Genomic DNA, 20,057 nt, shown 5'->3' on the forward strand with positions numbered 1-20,057 from the left:
ATTTGATTTACCTTTTCCTACTTTGTAAACATCGTTACAAAATACCCGACTATGTGAACCAGAATGATGCAGCATCTACGTAAGTGCCATGATGAGTGTATGGTTTATAAAGACATACCTTCCTAAATAACGTCCTCCATATCTTCGTCGTCGTCATCGTCCTTCTTCTCATCTTCATTCCCTTCAATTTTGGCAGCTCTCTCTGCATCCCTCAATCTTCTATATTCTGGTTTCAAGTGGTACTTGGATGTGTAAGGACCCTTTTTGATGAGGCTGGCAATGGACTCCAAGGATTCTTTAAGGTATGTTTCGGGCTGCTTAGTTCTTTCCTTGAGACCTTTAATGGACCAATATTCGTACTCTTCGAATAAACGGAAAAGCAAATCCAATAAATCTTTTTTGGGCATTCTGATGGCACGACCCTCGTTCTTCGACTTCTGTGGGTTGGACTTTAAGAACATTGAAGTAGACTTGCCCGCAAGCGAAGGACCAGCCAGAGATTGCACGACACCAGGAATTTCGTTGAGGAATGTAACCTTTGGCCTTTCCTTGGTCAAAGGCATATTCTGTCTCTTCATCAACATTTGAGCATACTTGGAATCGGACTTCAGAGGAACAATCTGACAATCATGCACAATCTTACCCACCAAATTGGTTTTCTTAGGAATAGTCTTAACAAATGGAACCGCCTGCTTTTGGGATTCACCATCAGGGCCGTTCTTCTCGACTCGGTAGTATTTTGCAGGTCTTTGGGTATTATCTGGATCGAGATCTTTGAGCTGTGGCTGATCGGGCATGTCACCCATCTCTGTGACTTCTTGTTTAAATCTCTTTAAGTTCTCCTCGCTGAACACATAGGAGTTGTGTACCTGAGTGTTCAAGATGGATAAATCGTACTCCTGTGGGATATCTTGATTATCTTCCAGGTCGTTGAGGACAAGCTTCACCTCTAGTTTCTTCTTCTGGTCATTTCCACCACTTGGAGTGTTACTTGAGCTCTCTCCTCCACCATTGTTCTGTCTAATCTTGACATGTCCCAACTGTTGACCATTAAGGGATTCTCTCTTCGTCCATCTCTCTGCCAAATACCTAGGTAGCTTCACAAGCCAGACCTTTTGACCTCCTTGTGAAAGATTCATATCTAGCGATTCATTCTCTTCCAAGTAGTCCTCAGGGTCCGAGAGAAGAGTGTGGTCAGGCTCCTCGGAGGGTTGTTCCTGTTTTATGTTCATGTTGCCATTCGTCAGTTGGCTCGGGGTGGACCTCTTTTCTGAAGCAGCCTGCTCATCTTTGACGATTTTCTTGATTGGGCTTTTAGTGCTCATACTAGGAGTCTATGTATAAGTGTATGAGGAAGAATAAGGCCGGAGGCAAGGAAAGGATATATGATAATGAGGTGAAATGTACTATGTGTCTGAGGTGTACGGGTCCTAGGCTCCAGAAGCCTTAGACTACCACCAACTCCAGGCCATAGAAATATGTAGAAAAAAGAAAAGAAAGTTGTTTCCAAATAGAATTGAAATAACGTGGTTCAAGTGGAATTTTTGTTTCCGCCTTCTTTCGTAGCTCGTTGTGTCTTCTTCATCTTGTATCTGTATACTGATACAGCTTCCCCAGAGTACGCTCGCATAATGAATCACACCTGCTAATGGCCTCTTCCCTGCCAGATCCCACCAAAGCACTAATTGCGTCAAGGCTTCATTATTTGGATAGCTCTTCATGTGGATACTGTGATTGTAAGAAAGAAAGAAGCGGCGGCCTTAAGTCTTTCCCTGAGAATGCAGATGCACCAGATGAATCAACTCACATCACGATTGGATGCCAGGTGGAACAGATGACATGCCAGCAATACGATGATTTCATTAATAGAGGATTTAGAAGGTCGGGTACTTTCATGTATACTGGAGATATGCTTCGAGGATGCTGCCGAGCATACACTATCAGGACAGACATGGATCACTTGAAGATCACGAAGGAACATAGACAAGTTGTGAATCGGTTCAAAAGGGCCATTGGATGTGAATCAAAGACGAAGTCAAAGTTTGAGTTATCTTCTCTTATTGAAGCCGAGAAGAAATCCACTCGCTTTCACACCCGCTTTGAGCCATCTGGGTATTCGAAGGAGAAGTACGAGCTCTATAAGAAGTATCAGATCGAAGTACACAATGATAATCCTGCTGAGGTGACCCCCAAGCAGTTCAAGCGCTTTTTATGTGAAACTCCTTTCCCAGAAGTGGAAGTAGCAGGCAAACCAGCAGACTGGGACAGGTTAAATAACTGGATCGCCAATTGGGGTAAGGATTCTACTCCTCATAAAAAGAGAATCGGCCCTACCCATGAATGCTATTACCTCGATGATAAGCTTATTGCTATCTCTATATTGGATTTCCTTCCGACGGGTTTATCCTCGATTTACTTCATTTGGGATCCAGACTATGCACATATGTCTTTGGGAACCCTCTCAGGCATCCGAGAAATCCAGATGTGCAAGGAATTGGGTCTTGGGTACTACTACTTGGGTTACTACATTGATGATTGCCCAAAGATGAGATACAAGGCTAAGTTTGGTGGGGAGGTGCTAGACTTGCTGAATGGGGCGTGGATAGATCTCGAAAAGGCAAGACCACTCATGGCAGAAGACACCTACTTCACTCTTGGTGAAAGCGCTACCACCAACGAGGAGCCTTCGTTGTCACTTGAGAAGGACAGACAGCGTTGGCAGGGTTCTGTGACAGATATCAGCCAGGAGCTTTACGGAAAGGACGAAGTTTACGACAAAGCAGATCAGATACTGCGATCTATAAAGACTACCCACGATGTGGATGACTTCGAGCTCCCACATGTATTGCCGGGTGCATTACCAATGCCGATTCTCCAAAAGACTATCGATTCTGTTCCAGATCTCGAGGTGACTCTTTTCGTAATGACTATGGGACGGTGGGGCTCATTCGAATTCAGCGATCTCACTCCAACGATTAAGAGCTATGTGGTAGACTTTATCAGGCTATTCGGTCTCCAAAGACTCAAGGAAACAATTCTCATCGTGTGAGCCCTTGAGCATACAGAAGCATAAGAGAGCCGAAAGAGCAACCCCTGGAGTAAGTTAGACCCAAATAACTACAGTTAAGTACAACTCCATAGAATAAATCAGCGCGTCACAATTTGCAGCCATTAAGAATAAGTAGATACTAGAGTCTATACTACATTAAAAAGAATAAACAAAAAGAATTAAGGAATCCAAAGCAAGAAATAGAAGACTACTTCTATCTAATAGCAATTCTTTGAGAACTTATGTTTTGCTCCAGGGCCCTACCCATCTTTGCCAGACGCTAGTTCTGCATCTCGACGCCGTTATTCTTCCCTAAGCGATGTGTTACCCGGCAAAGGCATCGCGGAGCGCACTATATAAGCATCTCGATTCCCACACCTTTGGAAGTTTTTTTTTTTTTTTCTCTGTCGACGTACTTCATAGGATCATTTCTATAGGTCACGTCCCACAATGACTCTTCTAAAGAGCCACTGAATCCAACTTGGTTGATGAGGTAGATACCCTCGTGCCCTCAAAGTGAGAACTCATTTAGCTTGTCCACGATCCTTTGCGGTCTGGTCATCTACATTTTGTTTGCCTTTCATTCGCCACTAGCGACCTAGTCAACAGTGCTGAAAGGAGCGATGATCTTGACCCTTTGCCACACGCTTCTTCGGGAGACGTGGCTTAGGGTGGGTGCGAGTGGCTGTCTGACAAGTTACTCACTTCGTGTTTTTACGAAGTAGTGACACTTAGAACCTGTTGGTATGTCGACCATTTGTAGGTTTACGCGACACACCTGTCTCTGACACATTACATTTCTTCATTCACTCGTGTGACACAATGTGGGTACCCTTCTTAGGTACCCACGCTTTTGTGCGATGGGCTTAGGTGATTGTGAACGCTGCTCGTTACAAGTGCAGTGTTACACAGCCTTGTTCCCCCCAAAAGACTATCCAAGGTGCACACGAAACACCGGAGCCTCGTTGGGCCTCGAGGAGAAAAAGGCTATATATGCCGTTCTTCTTTGTTCAAAAAGGCTCCCCCTGGTCGTACCTGGATTTCTGCACCGTCTATAATGGGAAAATCTCACGCGCGCGCTATGTTTTCTCTCGGCTTGACAGGTCTCTCTGCCGGCCAGTTCGGCAGAGAATAGATAACCGTCCGTCTCAGCCTAACACTTTTCTCGGCCACAGCCTCTGTGCCTTTTTTTATTTAAAACACGGTGATCCGGAAAATTCGATCCACATATTATATCACACGATCATTCCACGTTTCACCACAATAATGATCCGCAGGCGCCGCTGCCAATACCTAGCCATAGCTGTTATTGCGCTACATCTTGTGGTATTTTCACTACTAAGCGCTAAGGGCTCAGAGAAACTCTTACCGTTGCAAAGTATCACAAACAGCCTTTATGATTATGCGTTACTTTTCAAAGAGGGCGATTCTTTTCCCTTTGATGCATGGGCAGATAAGGTGTTTGGTGACTACTTGAGGGATCAAGGTGAGAGTGGTAGCCAGGAGGCTCGGCTTGCTGCGTTTTCCACCAACAGCTCAGCATTTGGAGCGGATAATATGGAAGTGAAGTTGCCTGAATTTCTTAAAGGAGACTCGGAGAACCCTCTTTTGATGCCCTTCGAGCCTCGCTTGACGTTAGGGATGATCCTTAATGAGTATAACCACCTTCTAAAAGAAACAGAAGGAAGGACACCAGCATCTTTTGAATATAACATTCCAGTGTTTCATTGGGCTGATTGGACGGATTTATCACTGTTGTACCCTCATTTTATGTCTTTTGGGGAGAACAGACAGTCGTGTAAGATGTTCGGTAAGACGCCACGTAAAACCAGGAAAAACCCTAATCCAGAAAAAACGTCTCCACATTGGTGCCTTGATGATTCCGAAATTGCATTTCTTTACCACGAGAATATCATTCACAATGCTCAGAAAAAGGCGGGGTTCAGGGAGATTTTGCAGTCGCCTCTAAGGACTGGTTTTCATGTTGACAAGTACGGAGGCAGAACGCCTCATACGCTGAAGAAGTTCGAGGCAGCATCTTATCTTAATGATTTTATGGATAAACCTTTATCTGTCATTCTTCTATTACCCCATCCATCAGGCCGTCTGAGATCTCTTAGGCTAGGGGTCAATCGAGAGGTTGGTAGTCGCGTGCGGTTACTGCAATCTGATTTGGCTAAATCAGTTGCTAATAGAGTCGATACTGTCAACCTTCGGGACGAGCTTCGCCAGCTCGAATCCTATTATACCAACGAAGGCAGCGACATGTACGCTCCCAACATAGAGCTTCATCATGAAGACTTCATTGAAGATTCGAGAGTCAAACTAAAAGAGCTTCAATCGAGAAACAACCTCACCACACACGAGCATAACTACTTCCTCAGTTTAAACTTATCTTTGAGTGAGACTGAACCAACGAAGTATCTATACGAAGCTGAGCTTCACAAGTCGTCCACCAATTGGGCTTGGGGCAGCCACTACGACTGGAGGTTCTACAAAGAGATCATCAACTTCACCGAACTACAGGCCCCTTCATTGCATAGCCTCACACTGGCCTGGCTTCGGTTTATTAATGCTCAGCACTTAAATAGCTGGGTTGCACATGGTACTTTACTTTCATGGTACTGGAACGGTATTAACTTCCCATGGGATGCTGATGTGGACGTCCAAATGCCGATTAAAGACCTCCATAGACTCGCCCGTGATTTCAACCAATCCGTTATTGTGGATTTTGGCACTGACGTTAACGGAGAGATCAAGACTGGGCGGTACTTCATTGATATTGGAACGTGGATCTCACTGCGGGAGTATGGTAATGGTCGTAATAATATCGATGGCAGGTTCATTGATATGGATACGGGACTTTACATTGACATAACAGGTCTTTCTATATCAAACACTATTGCACCAAAAGAGTATGATAGAGATTTACCAAAGGGTCTCAAAAGGGTAAATCCGGATCGGTCCATGGATGAGCTTGAGGTGCTCAGAAACAACTACCTTCAAGTATACAATTGTCGGAATAAGCATTTTGCATGGCTTCACGACTTATCACCAATGAAGCTTACATACGTGGAGGGCGTTCCAGCATACGTGCCGAATGACTTTATGCTAATGTTACAGCGTGAGTATAACGCAGGTGGGCTATTCGAACAAAGGTACAAGCGATACGTATTTCTCCCACGGTTGAGGGTCTGGTATCCTCTGGACAAGGTCAATGATTTTGTCACTGGGAAGGGAAAAGACTTTGAGCCTATCCTTGAGCTTGGAACGGATAAGTCGAAGGCTGTGAGTAGCATTGATAAAATGGCCGTGTATTCTATGTCTGATGAAGACTACTTGGAGTTCATGGCTCGTGAGAAACCCCTTTTGGTAGAATACTTGGCTACCAGAGATGTCACTTCCCTCCATGAAAAAGAGATGAAGCAGCTTCTCAAGAACAAACCTACTGATCAATTGTTACTCGAGAACGAGCAATTAGTACACCAGTTCTCGTCATTCAGGAGGGACTACACTAAATTCAGGAGAGTCAAGGAGAATTTTTCTTTTGATGAGAAAGTAAATGAGTTAGCCCAAGAGATGTTTTCCTTCAGAAAGGGTGTTTCGTTAAGCGCCGAAGAGGTGGACTATGACCCAGAGCCAGAACCGGTTAACCAAGATGACGGGAGTCCCGCCCCTGCCGTAAAGTTCCAACCTGTTGGTTCAGCACCTGAAAGACCAAGAAACATGGATGCATAGAATATTTAATGGCCTCATGAATACGGATTTGACAAAGCATGGATAGCAGAATGGATTTCGCAGCCATTTTTCGCAGCCATTTTTCGCAGCCATTTTCGCAGCCATTTATGGTCATGGCAATCAACATAGCCAGACCACAAAAAAGGGTACGGATCAGTTGGAAGAACCAATTGATCAAAACACACTCATTTTATTTATAAACATACAAAAGTCTGAAAATTTTTTGCATTACCATTTTGTCAGTGGGAGGTTTCTGCTCGTCCAAAGGCTCGACAGTGACTTACTCACTTGACCAACACCAAAACAAACATACTTTCATTTACAAATCAAGTAGTCTCTCCACAATCTCATCAAGGAACTACCTCCTTCATGCTTATCTTTATTGCCCCAGTTTTTCATTTTACCATTGCTGCTTATTGAATGGCCTGATATTCGAATGTCTGCACGTGACCGCTGGACTGATTTCCCACCAATCACACTGTGCGCGAACGCTCCAAAATTCTCAGTTTTAAATATCAAAGCTTCCTATCGTTACAACACATATTCAACAATGTTCAAGAGATTGGCTAACCTTAACTCCAAGAGATTTAACTCCCACGGCCACGGTCACGGCCACGTGTCCAAGTTCATCAAGGAGAACGCTTACACCCCAAACAAGGCTGCTGGCGATGCCTTCAAGAAGGAATACGCTGAGAAGGTTCACCACTCTGAGAGTGTCACCAAGTTGTGGACCAAGATCACCTACTTCGTTGCTCTTCCAGCTATTCTTTTGACTGCTATTCCAGTTACCCGTATTGAATTGAAGCACAGCGAACACAGAGACCACTTGAGACACATGTCTGACGAGGAATGGCCTACTCAGTACGAGTACCAGAACTTGAGAGCCAAGAAGTTCTTCTGGGGTGACGGTGACAAGACCTTGTTCTGGAACTCGGACGTCAACAGACACATTGAGGAGTGATTCTTCCTTCGCTATCAACCTTCTGCATGCATGTTATCGTGTTCTACTCTCTAGATAATAGCTACTTTAAATGTACATCAAAATAGTCATCATGTTCATGTCGTAACTTCTCTTCGACCTCTGCATCACAATGTCGAGAAAATGTAAAGATTATTCGTGGCTGCAATGGCAACCAGGTTTTCCTGTGGATGCCACGACAAATGTAAAATGCTCTTTTTGAAGTCAATGTAGTCGTTATCCACTCCTCCACTACCGACTCCGCTCATCATGCGACGACGTGTAGTTCCTTCTTGGCCTGACTTCTTTGACTTGAACGCAGACTTGTCGGCCTGCAAGATAATCTCCTCCTGCTCATCATCGCCAGGTTTTGGCGACTGTGGGAAGCCCTGGCCAGGAGGAGCAAAGAGTTTGGCATCTTCTTCGGAATCATCATCGTCATCGTCATCATTGTTTTGCGCTCCATTCTTGTCCTCGTCGTCGCTTCCTCTTTGGCCTCCCTTCTTGAGCGAGAACAGCGACAAATCCAATCCTTGCTTATTGGAATTGAGTGTAGAGTTACTAGAATTGACAGCATTAGGATATATCATGAAGTTGTTGTTGTAGGAGCCTGTCATGACGGAACGGTTGTCTCCGCCGAACTGAACCTCAAACTTATCAAAGATGGCATCATTTTCATAGGTATCACATAAACGGTCTCTCAAGTGTTCGTGAACATTAATCGTGGCCACGGGCTTTCTTTCCATGGCCAAATCCCAGAGCTTCACAGTCATGTAATCTCTGGAGACAATGTAACGACCGTCCTGGGAGAATTTAACGTCCAGGATAGATGAAGTGATCTCGGTGAAGAAATTATGCGACGCCGGGTCCAAGTATTCCTCAAAGATCTTTGCGTGAGTGTCACACAAGGAATTGGATCTCATATCCAGCAACTTGATGGTGCCTTTGGACAGGGAATACATGAATAAGTTGCAATGCTGAGGATGAAACTCCGCAGAGGTGATCACCTCAGTGAGCTCCTCCATATTAGTGGGCTTGATATCGACAATGTTAAAGGATTGATCAGAGATATCCAAGTTCCACAAGTTGATGCGCAAGTCGTCCAGCGATAGGTATGTCTCTTGGTCGGAGTTGACGGAGATGGAGTTGATATGGTAAGCATGAGCGTTGGAGTAGATTTTTTTCGGCTGGGCCAGGATTAACTTATCGTGGAAAGTCATCTTGGGCAACTTCAAGTCACCCACGTTGGTCTTACCCGAAGGCAAATGGTCCATTCCGTTCAAGTTGTTCTCGCTGACAAGTCTCACTTGCCTCTCCATAATCTTCCACAACTTGATGGTCTTGTCGTTTGTCGACAAGAGATACAACAGGTTATTCAGCGAACGTAACCACTGAATCTTATTGATCTTCTCTTCCACCTCCAACGACTTGAGGTAGTCGAACTCGGCATCGTGACTCTGGAACTCGGTAAAGAACTTGTACTCACAGCTATTCTTCTTATTGCCGTTTCTCTCAAACAACACCACACGGCCACCTTTGTCACCAGTGGCCAAAAAAGTGCCCGTGCTGTCGAACTCAACTGTCGAGATGATGTCAGCTTCCGTGATGTTCTCAATATCTCCCTTATCGCCGAAGCATTGGGAAAACTTCCAATTGTGGTCCATCGCTACAGAATCCTCGTTTATGCTGCTCTAACTGTAAGGATATGTGGGCACCTAGTGCTTCTTGCTTTCGCTTCGCTTTCCCTCTATAGCTTGTGTAGGATTTTGGGGGAGATTGCGCCAGATCAGACAAGCTCTGGAACCGTATGTGAGATGTCAGGGGCAATGCGATTGGACAGCTTTTCTGGTAGGGACGTGCTTTGATCAAACTGTTGGTCAAGAGGAATCGATGTTGGCACGTTTTTCTGGTGGGCTGCTAATTGCAATTGGTTAAGTGTGTGGGGGGTACAAGGAAAAAAAGGGTGGTGTTCGCAAACGAAACTGATGCCGCTATATTAGCAGAGAGTGAGGGCAGGACAGAAAAATAAAATAAAAAAAAAAAAAAAAAAAATTGCAACACTTTCGCTTTGTTCTCTGGGAAAAGACCCGTACACCAGCTTACGTCAGGCCGTTCAGCCCGTCGTCAAAATGGGTAAAACGGGATGATTTTGGTAATTTAGGTAGTTCATGTGAATGCTGAAAGTTCAGTGATGTTGGCAGTGGTTTTAGATTTTTCACTACGTGTTTTGCGGGATTTTAGCGTGGAATGGATCGGCACCACTCCATGTGCTACTGTGCATGTCCAATAAGCTGTAGATGAGCCTGAGAGGCTAGTAGTATTGAAGAACATTCACTTTTGAAACATGGAGGGATGGTTTGAGTAATGGGGTTGTTTTGTATTGGTATAATACTTTCTCTGGATTGTTTGTTCGGAAGTGTCGGTTATGACATCATGGCTTGTTCGGTTTGACGTGACGTGAAAGGGCATCACTTCCGAACAAACTTTTACCGAAACCACCAGTCACGACAGTTGTTCACTAGGATGGACTGGTTGAGGATCTCTAGGGTTTGAATTGTAGCAATGTCCAGTAGGTTAGCTGGTGGTCGTAGATCTGGTTCCAGATCTGGTACTGTTCAACAGGTGTTACCTGGCCTGGCTCAGGCTCTTCATCTACGCCTACAATAAATCTTCGGTTAATATTTATGTATGATTACTGCTATTCATGATGTTTAGGCGGCCTTCTTGGCAGCGTCGGCAGGAGAGACCTTTCTGTCGGCGGAGAATCTCTTTCTCTGTGGAGGAGTTCTGATTCTTCTGTCGGATCTAGATCTGACTCTGACGATTCTGGCGTGAATGGCACAGGAGACACAGTAGTGCAACTTGTTGTACAACTTTGGCAAGGCGTACTCCTGGTAGACGGAGGCCTCAGACAAGTCTCTCACGGCAGCAGCCTCAACCATGTTTCTGATGGTGACTCTCTTGATGGCCTTGTCCTTTGGCACACATCTAGCACAGTTCAAACATCTGACTGGCTTGACGTGACCTCTGCCCTTCTTGTTTCTACCGTTGGAAGCTCTCTTCTTTGGCATCTTGGGTTGTTAGTAATGTGTTTGAAGATATGGATTCCTAAAGGAAAAGGGAAAAAAAGAAGCACTTTGATGCAAATTCTGGACATTTATATATCGGGGTGGAGCATGACTAGGGAGATGTGTCGGGGTTCGGATTTCAGCGTTCTTTCGACGCATGGCCATGTCGGTCATTCATCTTAATTAGGGGGTATTATGCAACGATGGTAGCAAGCATTTCTAAGCTTCTTCAACTCGATTCCTTTGGGCTTTTTTAGTCGGTCTGAACATACCTTGTGTGTTGGTAAGGAAAATAGGAATAATAGGTTTGGAAAATTTTTAGAGACTCTGTGCGAGCAACGGAGTGCAGGCCCACACAAGACTGGGGGTACGGGGTTTTTGGCGGCTTGTATGGGCGCGACGGGGTGCGCTGAGAAGGTGCGTCACGTGTAGAGGGCTTAAGCCCTAGAAACATGGTCCAGGGATTGGCTTCTCTTCCAGGGATAGACTCAAGCTGTGCAAGCTGTGGCGCCCTTGTGTTACAGCTTGAGCTTATTATGTTGGTAGTGGTTTTGGATATCTGGTTTTGATATGATAGATGGTTTTCAAGTTTCATAAAAGCAGATTATTGGTTCCACCATTTCTTCAAAATGTACCACTGTGGTTTACAGTTGACGTGAAATATTGCACAAGCATGAAAATATAGTCGTCTACAACTTGACAATATATTCTACTTTTATTTTTTCTAACAAGCCACAGAAATCTTCTATTTCCCCAGTATGGCCTGTTTTTGACCTCCTCTTCTTCTTAGTATTGTGTTACTTCTGAAGAGAGTGTCATTGGCTGTACTGACAGTAGTAGGTGCGAAGGGATGGTCTTTCGCAGCCATAGGCTATTCACATAACCACATTATCTCTAGTTCAAGCCATCAAATTATGAAGAGTAAGACATTTTAAAGAGACTTTGAGAGATTCTCTTTCTTTCTTGATGCCATTTTCATGTTGTTTCTGGACAGACACTCCCTGTGTTTCAGCCTTATCTCGATCATCAATCGCGCCAATGAGAGACACCAACTGTACTTCCATTGATTGTGCTGTTTTCTAAAAATTCTTTAATACACCCTCTTTAAACAGCTGGTTAGCCCACCTTTGGCCTATCATTACCTCTGCTTGATAACTGTGGGGCTGGGAAACCGTCTGATTCTGTAGGTGCACGTGCTTCTTTTGCACGTGACCAGGAGCCAATGAAGCGTCTTCCTTTCTATGCCTCGCCAGTTAGCTGATTTTTTCGAAAACATCACCACCTCATTTGGGTTTAAACGCTAGAGAAACCCTCCTCCTTACCTCAATATTCCCACCAAAATGTATGTTCAACCAATTCACGCCCTATTAGTGTTCCCTGAGTTCAGAATCATCGCCGTCATTGCCCCTCCTTCGCCAATCTTATCTCATCTGAGACAATGAGCAAAATACTTAACTGAATTGATAAGTACATGGAATTCTCCCATTTGACGAGCAATCCACAATGTTAGGGCCAACTAAGGAACTTATATCACTTCCAGGGACGTTCCCGACTCTTTCGATGTATACTAACAACCAGGCTTTCCCGCACATTTGCTCGTTCACTCGCCCAGCCAAACAGAATGATGGTTAGAGGCTTGACCACTTCTAGAATACTCTTCCAGACCCCTAAGGTCCAGGAGAACCAGAAGCAGGTTACTGCTAAGACTATCTACGATGTTACCGGTCCAGACGCTTCCTTGATTGGTCCAGGTGCCAAGCCAGGTACCATCCCAACTGACATTGACCAGGCCACCGGTTTGGAGAGATATGAAATCTTGGGTAAGGAAGAAGGTATTGACGTTTTCGACATGGAGAAGCCAATTAAGGAAGGTAAGGGTACTTTGGCCGACCCCTTCTTGGTGCCAACCTACATTGGCTACCGTTACGTCGGCTGCAGAGGTAAGAACGGCGAGGACCACAAGGCCTACTGGATGAAGGTCGAAGGTGAAGAGCCAGCCAGATGCTGGCACTGTGGTACGGTGTACGCTGCCAAGTACTTGGGTGAGCCCGGCCACTCCCACCACTAAACTATCTGCTTTTCACAGACTGCTAGACAGACGACATGGCATTTATATTCTAGGCTCTGCCATTGGTAATTAGGCATACACAACCGGGGAGAAGCGTAAGCTCTCCTTGGTGTTTCATACACGACAAAAGACGATTAGAGATATGGCGGCGCTTTCTGCCATGTAATGTAGGATATTGAAATGGCTCCACGGGCCAAGGGAAGAGACAATAGTAAGAGAAGGACTTTCATTGGGTAGTTAGCTCGTACTGATTAAACACTGCAATTATCTGTTGGAATTATCAACAATTCATACAAACTACCATGAGTACGCCTTTTTGTCAAACCACCATACAAGTGAAGAACTACCGAACAATAGTAGAAATTACTAAGAGTATCCGGTTATTGTCAAATGGTAATAGCTGGCAATGGTAATGGTTGACCACACCAGGACTATAAAAAATTGACCCTAAGTAACCACAGAATTAATTGCAAAACTTCTCAAGTTTAATTAGGTTTGACATTGTATGATCCATAGAGCCAGTCAATTCAACTACCATGTCCCATTCTGACCACCATCTACGGCCCTTAGCCAGAAACACCCCAAAAAGTCATACCTCTACATAATACATTGAGTTAGAGTATTCTTGAAATACGAAACATCCTGGCCCTTCCTGGTGCTACCTGTAGCTGCCTGGTCCTACTTGGTCTTCAGTGCGGTCTATATGCTGAAACCACTATCGGTGTGAAACTGTCACAAAAATGAACCGTTCGTCACTATCAACCTGTTTCTCCGGATCACCAGTAAACCTAAATCATAAAATATACCATAAAAATAAAAGCAACCTCTAAAACTCCACCTTAATAATAATCCCCAGTTAGTCAACTAATATTAATAGGCATCTTACTGAAAAAGTCTCGCGTAGCAGTCCTTATCTAGGCAGATCTCTACAAGCTTTTGTGAGAAGTCCCACACTTTTTTGCAACCACTCACACCCAAATGGCCCATTTGATCCCTTTTCAGGTCCAAAATTTGCTCACAAAGCGTGGCTCCCCAGTTTCATCTCCACAGCGGCTATCCCATTCGAGAAAGTCTACTGACGCCGATCCGTCGCCTCCTCCTTCAGCTTTTAGGAACAACCATGGTGGCCATGGATGTGCGGCATTTTATATAGTGTCGATGTGCGGCATCTCCAGATTAACGAAAGACATCTAGAGATCACAAGAAGGGATGACGGTGAGAAGGAGGAAGGAAGGGTTGGAACTCGAAAGACGTGAACGGCTTTTGTTGTGGTTTTGAAATTGTCCAAAATGCTGGGGTCCTTTTCTGGATGGCTGTTTGGTGTAATTCCACTATGGCGAGGCAAAGTGCCGCATCGCAGTGTACCGCTTCCTATATAGATTAACCGAATTCCATTTTCCAGTGGATTGGAAATTTTTTTAAAACATCTGAAACAACCTAGTCATGACCAAACCAAAGGTGCTTTTCATTGGTGACTTGAATAAGGATTTGCCCGAGTACGCTCAGTTTGTCAAGAAGGTGGAGCCTGTGTTCTATGAGTTACCAGATAACAAGGAACAGTTGATCAAGGACTTTAGAAATAAGTTCAACGATGTCCAGGCTATCTATGGTGCATGGTTGGGCTTTGTGCCTCTTGGTGGGTTCACTGGCGACATCTTGGAAGGTGCTCCTAAGTCGTTGCGTGTGGTGTCCATCTGTTCTGTTGGTTTCGAACCATACAACGGCGCCAGAATGGCCGAAAAGGGTATCATCTTGACCAACGTGCCCTCTGACGGTGCTTCCAAGCCGGTTGCTGAATTGGTCTTGTACAATGCATTGTGTGCTTTTAGAAACTTCCCGGCTTTCACTACATCCTTCACTTCTGATATCAACCATACTGTGAAGTTGAGAAAGCTTCTTGACTCCAACAAGTTCGATTCGGTCAAGGGTAAGTGCCACCTTGATGCTGTTCATGGCTACTCTTTCGGTCATTATGCTGGTGGAAGACCATGTTTGAGTCCAAACGGTCACAATGCTGTGATTGTTGGTTTCGGTAACATTGGCCAGACAATTGCACAGTACTTGGCTAATGTCGGTATGAACATCCATTACGTCAAGAGAAACCCTCTTCCAAAGGAGGAGGAAGAGAAGCTTGGTTTCCCTGTTCATTACCACAAAACTCTTCTTGACGCTAGAGACCACGCTGATCTTGTGGTCATTGCATGTCCCGGTACTCCAGAGACCTTCCACATGATTAACGCTGAAGTCATTGATGCCATTTCCAAGCCATTCCGTATCATCAACATCGGAAGAGGCCCAGTCATTGATGAACAGGCTTTGGTTGATGGTCTTAAGCAAGGTAAGGTGTTGTTTGCTGGCCTTGATGTGTTCGAAAACGAGCCTCTGGTGAATCCAGAGCTCTACAACCGTCATGACGTCGTCTTGACTCCACACATTGGTGCTTCTACCAAGGAGAACTACGACTACACAGCAGTCATGGCCATGAAGAACATTGAAAATGTATTGTTGGAAGGAGGTGAGGGAATCAGCAAGGTGAACTAGAGGAGGATTTTGGAGTAAGGAAACCGGGAAGGTAATTTAGGGGTGTATTTTTAAAGGGGCTTTCATATTGAGAAGACGTGAATCGGTGATTAATGGCTGCAAAATAATGAGCGCAAGTATGTATAGATAATTCCAAAGCCCTGGTATTCTGGCATGTAGCGTTTCTAGAATGCAAACAACCTTTGTCTATATTGTTGACTGGTTTCATGTCATAGGCTGGCCTTCCAGCTATCTTTACTCGCCATACATATGATAGAGGCTTCGAAGGTAGAACATTGGAACGAACAAGCTTATCGGAAAAGCTGTTTGATCAATTCCCCCAATCAAATCAAATATTCTTCAAACACCTTGGTAGGTCGCCAAAGCTTATCTTTCTGAGCCCTTTGCATCCCCTTGCTAGTGCCTTACTACTGAGCGAATAGGAGCCGAAAAAAGGTTACAAGTCACCTTGGCAACCGAGCCTTCTTCGCATAGTATCAGCAAAGTTGTGAACATACAAAGGGAAGTAAGTGTAGTAGGTTTATTTAAATTTTTCCAAAAAGCAAAATTACACCAGTAAAGTAACCCTTTTTTCTTTTCCACAATTCTCCACATCTGCAACCCCGGTTCTTCGGCGCAACGTAACGTGCGCAACTCAACCTACAAATCTCAACCTCAACGTTGATAGTTATCTCTAAGGAACTTACTCACACCGAAAGCCACCAAAAAACACATAGAGCATAACTCCATTAACTACAGCATGGCCTCGCTCTACATCGGTGTGTACAAGGCCTTGTACGACTACCCAGCGCAGGCCGAAGAGGAGCTTACGATCCAGCAGGATGATTTGCTCTATTTGCTTGAAAAACTGGACATTGACGACTGGTGGAAGGCTAAAAAGAGGGTGCTTCCTGTGGGAGACGAGGAGGTCGAGGAGCCCTTGGGTCTTGTGCCTGCCAATTACATCGAGGAAGCTCCTGTGGTAAAGCAATGCAGAGGTCTTTACGATTACGACAAACAGACGGAAGAGGAGCTTAGTTTCAAGGAAGGTGAGATCTTCAGTGTCTATGATTTGAATGATCCCGATTGGCTTCTTGTCGGTGACTCTTCTGGCAACGGTTTTGGTTTTATTCCATCCAACTATATCGAGTTTACTGATCAGGCTGCTCCACTTCAACCTACCGCCCAACCTGCTGCTCAGGCTGCTCCTGCTAGACAACAACTTCCGTTGGCATCTTTTGCACCTCCCCCAGTACACAAGGACAGAGCTCCATCTCGTCTGGCTGAGCCAGAACCACTTGAACCTGTGGAAAGGCCTATAGAGACTAGACAGCCTGAACCGCAAGAGGATAGACAACCAGCTAGACTGAACAGATACCAGGCACCATTGGATGATGAGGACGATGAGGACGATGACTTTGAAGATGCTCTTCCGCCACCAATGCCTTCTCGTCCTACTGGCGGTGCTGGCATTGACACTAGCGCGAGAGGTTCTCGTCCTCCACTGGAACCAACTACTCCTTCTCGTGGTAGAGAAACTGAGGATGTACCACAGACTCCGCCTAAGGAACACAATTTCGATGGTGAATACTTCAGATGGTACATTGACGAGGTAGATGGGCGTAAGAAGCGTCCTGTGGTGGTGTCTGTCGGTAACGGATTGATCATTCTTAAACCTAACACTCAAAACCCTAAAAAGTTGAGACTTCGGTCTGCCCTGAGTCTCGATAATAACTGGAGAATCCGTGATTTGGAGCTGTTTTCGCATGAGAAGAAGCACGTCTTCTTGAAGTTCCAAAACCCTGATGCTGAAATCGAGTTGCATGCTGGTAGCAAGGATGTGGCTGAAGCGATCATGGCTGTTTTGGGTGACCTTAAGGGCGCTGAGAACCAAAAGGGTTTGCGTGAAGTTGCCAGAGCTGCTCTGACAAAGACATCTTCTAGCAACAAGAAGGTCGGTCGTCTCATGTACGACTTCGAATCCCAGGGCAGCGATGAGTTGGCTTGTCAAGAAGGTGACGAGGTCCACATTTTGGATGACACGAAATCGAGAGAATGGTGGATGTGTGAACGTCTTTCTGATGGTAGAAGAGGTGTTATTCCATCTACCTATATCGAAATTATCGGCACCACGAACTTAGACAAGTTAACTGACGGACCATCGAGGCGTAAGTCTCAGAAATCTTCTAGCAAGGGCCGTGTGGTTGATAAGAAGCAGAGATACCACAGTCGTGATGAAAGAGACAGAATTAGAGAGAGTGACAGAGCTCGCAGAGACAAGAGATCTAGCTCTGGAGGCGAGGACAAAAACATGCCAAACTTCCACCGTGTCAGAACGTGGATTGATAGCACCGGCTCATTTAAGGTGGAGGCTGAATTTTTGGGTTGTATGGAAGGAAAGATTCACTTGCATAAGACAAACGGTGTCAAAATCGCTGTTGCCGCTACCAAGTTATCGATCGAGGATTTGGAATATGTTGAAAAGATTACTGGTACTTCTCTTCAGCATTACAAGGATGAAGTGGCTAAGCATATGGCCAAGAGAAACAGATCTTCTGGAAGCGGTGCTCATTCTTCTGGAGTGTCGCCTGCTAAGACATCCTCCGTTGCAGCCATCAATGATGTTGCTCCACCACAGCCATCGAGGCCAAAAGCTACAACTGCTACCTCGCTGGGTGAGCCAGACTACGACTGGTTCGACTTTTTCCTCTCTTGCGGTGTTGACATTGGCAATTGCCAACGTTATTCTATCAACTTTGCTCGTGAGCAAATGGATGAGTCTATCCTCGAGGACATTACGCCTTCCTTGTTACGTTCTCTCGGATTGAGAGAAGGTGATATTCTTAGAGTCATGAAGCACTTGGACAACAAGTTTGGAAGGCAGAAGACAGGTGATGCGCCAGCAACCTCCGGTGGTCTTTTCACGGAAGCGACCGGTGCTTTGAAGAATAATAGCTCGACCGAGGTTTCTAAAGTCGATGCTAGTGCCTTACCAGCCCCATCCCCACAAAAGGAGAAGGACGACCCTATCGGTAATAAGGCAGGTAATAAGTTTGAGGATGATGCATGGGCTGTCAAGCCAGCTGCTCGCTCTAACGAGGACTTCACTCAAAACCAGACTCCTTCAAAGCCACAGTATACTGGATCATTGCAGGACCTCGTCGACATCAAGCCTTTGGAAGCCAACAAGCCTCCTCAGACGCCATCCAAGGACACTCCTCTGGGTCTTCCATCTGCCCCTGCGTTGACTCCTTCCAAGACTGCCGCCAGTCCAGCTCCAGCCCAGCAGCCTCAACAGACACTGAGCCAGCAAAGCCAGAACCCAGCGTTGGTTCCACTTCAGAAGACTGGTGGTCAAGCTCCTCTTGTTCTTGTGAGAACTGGTGGACCTTTCGTGCCAATGCAAACGGGAGGTTACATGGCCGCCCAGCCAACAGGTTTCATGCCAATCACTGCTCAGCCAACGGGCTTCATGCCAATCCAACCAACGGGTTTGGGCCAGCAACAGACATCTGGTATGCTTCCTCTCAAGACTGGTCAAATGGAGCAACTCCGGCCGGCACCTCCACCACCTACCTCGTTTGGACAAATGCCTTTGCAACCAACAAGCTCATTTGTTCCCTTGCAACCTGGTAACGTCACCATGCCACAAACTACTTTCGGTCAGCAACCAACTGGTCAACCTACTGGTGGATTTGGCCAACAGCCTACCGGTGGATTCGGTCAGCAGCCACAGACCACCTTCGGTCAACAACCTACAGGAGGCTTCTCTCAGCAACCACCAACTACGTTTGGTCAGCAACCCACTGGAGGTCAATTTGGTCAACAGCCACCAACCTCTTTTGGTCAACAGCCAACAGGTGGCTTCGGTCAACAGCCTCAAACATCGTTCGGTCAGCAACCTCAAACATCCTTTGGTCAACAGCCACAAACCACCTTTGGTCAACAACGCACTGGTGGTACATTGGCTACGCAGGTTACTGGTGGTTTGAATAAGTTTGTTCCACAGTCTTCTTTCGGCAGGCAAATTACTGGTGGTGTCATGCCCCAGACTTCATTTGGCAACCAGCCTACTGGCGGTATGCCCAACACATCATTTGGTGGGCAGGCTACTGGTGGTTTCCCACAAACGTCATTCGGCAACCAACCTACGGGAGGTTTCCCACAGACTTCCTTTGGAGGTCAGCCTTCTGGTGGAATGCCACCAACGCTGTTTGGAGCACCTCAACCCCAGGGACAACCATTCACCTCGTTTGGTCAACAACAGCAGCCTCAACAGGGTTTCAATAACAACATGAATCAAATGACTAACATGTTCCAAAACACTTCCATTGGAGGACCTTTCCAGCAGCAACAGCAGCAACAACCTCCAACCAGCTTTGGACAAAATTTCGGCCAGGGCCAGAACCAGTTTGAAGGTTTTGGTGACCAACCTTTGCAGTCGCAGCCAACTGGACTCGGTTTCGGTAATGCACCATTGCAGTCACAACAGACTGGCAGAAGAGCCAACTTGCAAGCTGCCACTGCTGAGAATCCTTTTGGATTTTAAGCCCCTCGGCAATCAATCTAAATACATCGAGTAAAAGTTACTAATCGGATCGTTCTTTCCCTATTGGCTTCCAAAGGTTCCCCCCTTGGTTAGCCGGGATGTGTAGA

At 45.6% G+C, this 20,057-nt stretch overlaps 9 protein-coding genes across 9 annotated transcripts; 6 read left to right on the plus strand and 3 right to left on the minus strand. All coding sequences in view use genetic code 12, as the record gives it.

Moving 5' to 3' along the window:
• Positions 1–122: 122 nt before the first annotated feature.
• CXQ85_000149 (transcription factor IIF subunit) lies at positions 123–1,325 on the minus strand (the record flags this gene model as incomplete). Its single annotated transcript, XM_025483907.1, has 1 exon — positions 123–1,325. One exon carries the CDS (start codon positions 1,323–1,325, stop codon positions 123–125), a length of 1,203 nt encoding a protein of 400 aa, XP_025342122.1.
• A 323-nt stretch (positions 1,326–1,648) lies between these two features.
• Positions 1,649–3,049, plus strand: CXQ85_000150 (arginyltransferase; the record flags this gene model as incomplete). Its single annotated transcript, XM_025483908.1, has 1 exon — positions 1,649–3,049. The coding sequence occupies one exon, from the start codon at positions 1,649–1,651 to the stop codon at positions 3,047–3,049; it is 1,401 nt and encodes a 466-aa protein (XP_025342123.1).
• Positions 3,050–4,315: 1,266 nt separating this feature from the next.
• CXQ85_000151 (uncharacterized protein) lies at positions 4,316–6,787 on the plus strand (the record flags this gene model as incomplete). Its single annotated transcript, XM_025483909.1, has 1 exon — positions 4,316–6,787. One exon carries the CDS (start codon positions 4,316–4,318, stop codon positions 6,785–6,787), a length of 2,472 nt encoding a protein of 823 aa, XP_025342124.1.
• A 550-nt stretch (positions 6,788–7,337) lies between these two features.
• On the plus strand, positions 7,338–7,748 carry COX13 (cytochrome c oxidase subunit VIa; the record flags this gene model as incomplete). The annotated part of the gene is made up of 1 exon (XM_025483910.1): positions 7,338–7,748. The coding sequence occupies one exon, from the start codon at positions 7,338–7,340 to the stop codon at positions 7,746–7,748; it is 411 nt and encodes a 136-aa protein (XP_025342125.1).
• A 125-nt stretch (positions 7,749–7,873) lies between these two features.
• CDC55 (protein phosphatase 2A regulatory subunit) lies at positions 7,874–9,409 on the minus strand (the record flags this gene model as incomplete). Its single annotated transcript, XM_025483911.1, has 1 exon — positions 7,874–9,409. The coding sequence occupies one exon, from the start codon at positions 9,407–9,409 to the stop codon at positions 7,874–7,876; it is 1,536 nt and encodes a 511-aa protein (XP_025342126.1).
• A 1,047-nt stretch (positions 9,410–10,456) lies between these two features.
• Positions 10,457–10,816, minus strand: RPS26A (40S ribosomal protein eS26; the record flags this gene model as incomplete). The annotated part of the gene is made up of 1 exon (XM_025483912.1): positions 10,457–10,816. One exon carries the CDS (start codon positions 10,814–10,816, stop codon positions 10,457–10,459), a length of 360 nt encoding a protein of 119 aa, XP_025342127.1.
• A 1,621-nt stretch (positions 10,817–12,437) lies between these two features.
• On the plus strand, positions 12,438–12,881 carry COX4 (cytochrome c oxidase subunit IV; the record flags this gene model as incomplete). The annotated part of the gene is made up of 1 exon (XM_025483913.1): positions 12,438–12,881. One exon carries the CDS (start codon positions 12,438–12,440, stop codon positions 12,879–12,881), a length of 444 nt encoding a protein of 147 aa, XP_025342128.1.
• Positions 12,882–14,324: 1,443 nt separating this feature from the next.
• Positions 14,325–15,422, plus strand: CXQ85_000156 (uncharacterized protein; the record flags this gene model as incomplete). The annotated part of the gene is made up of 1 exon (XM_025483914.1): positions 14,325–15,422. The coding sequence occupies one exon, from the start codon at positions 14,325–14,327 to the stop codon at positions 15,420–15,422; it is 1,098 nt and encodes a 365-aa protein (XP_025342129.1).
• Positions 15,423–16,161: 739 nt separating this feature from the next.
• On the plus strand, positions 16,162–19,950 carry SLA1 (cytoskeletal protein-binding protein; the record flags this gene model as incomplete). Its single annotated transcript, XM_025483915.1, has 1 exon — positions 16,162–19,950. The coding sequence occupies one exon, from the start codon at positions 16,162–16,164 to the stop codon at positions 19,948–19,950; it is 3,789 nt and encodes a 1,262-aa protein (XP_025342130.1).
• Between the last annotated feature and the right edge of the window lie 107 nt (positions 19,951–20,057).

Source organism: Candidozyma haemuli, assembly GCF_002926055.2.
Source record: "Candidozyma haemuli strain B11899 chromosome Unknown A_2014730914, whole genome shotgun sequence".
NCBI lineage: Eukaryota > Fungi > Ascomycota > Pichiomycetes > Serinales > Metschnikowiaceae > Candidozyma > Candidozyma haemuli.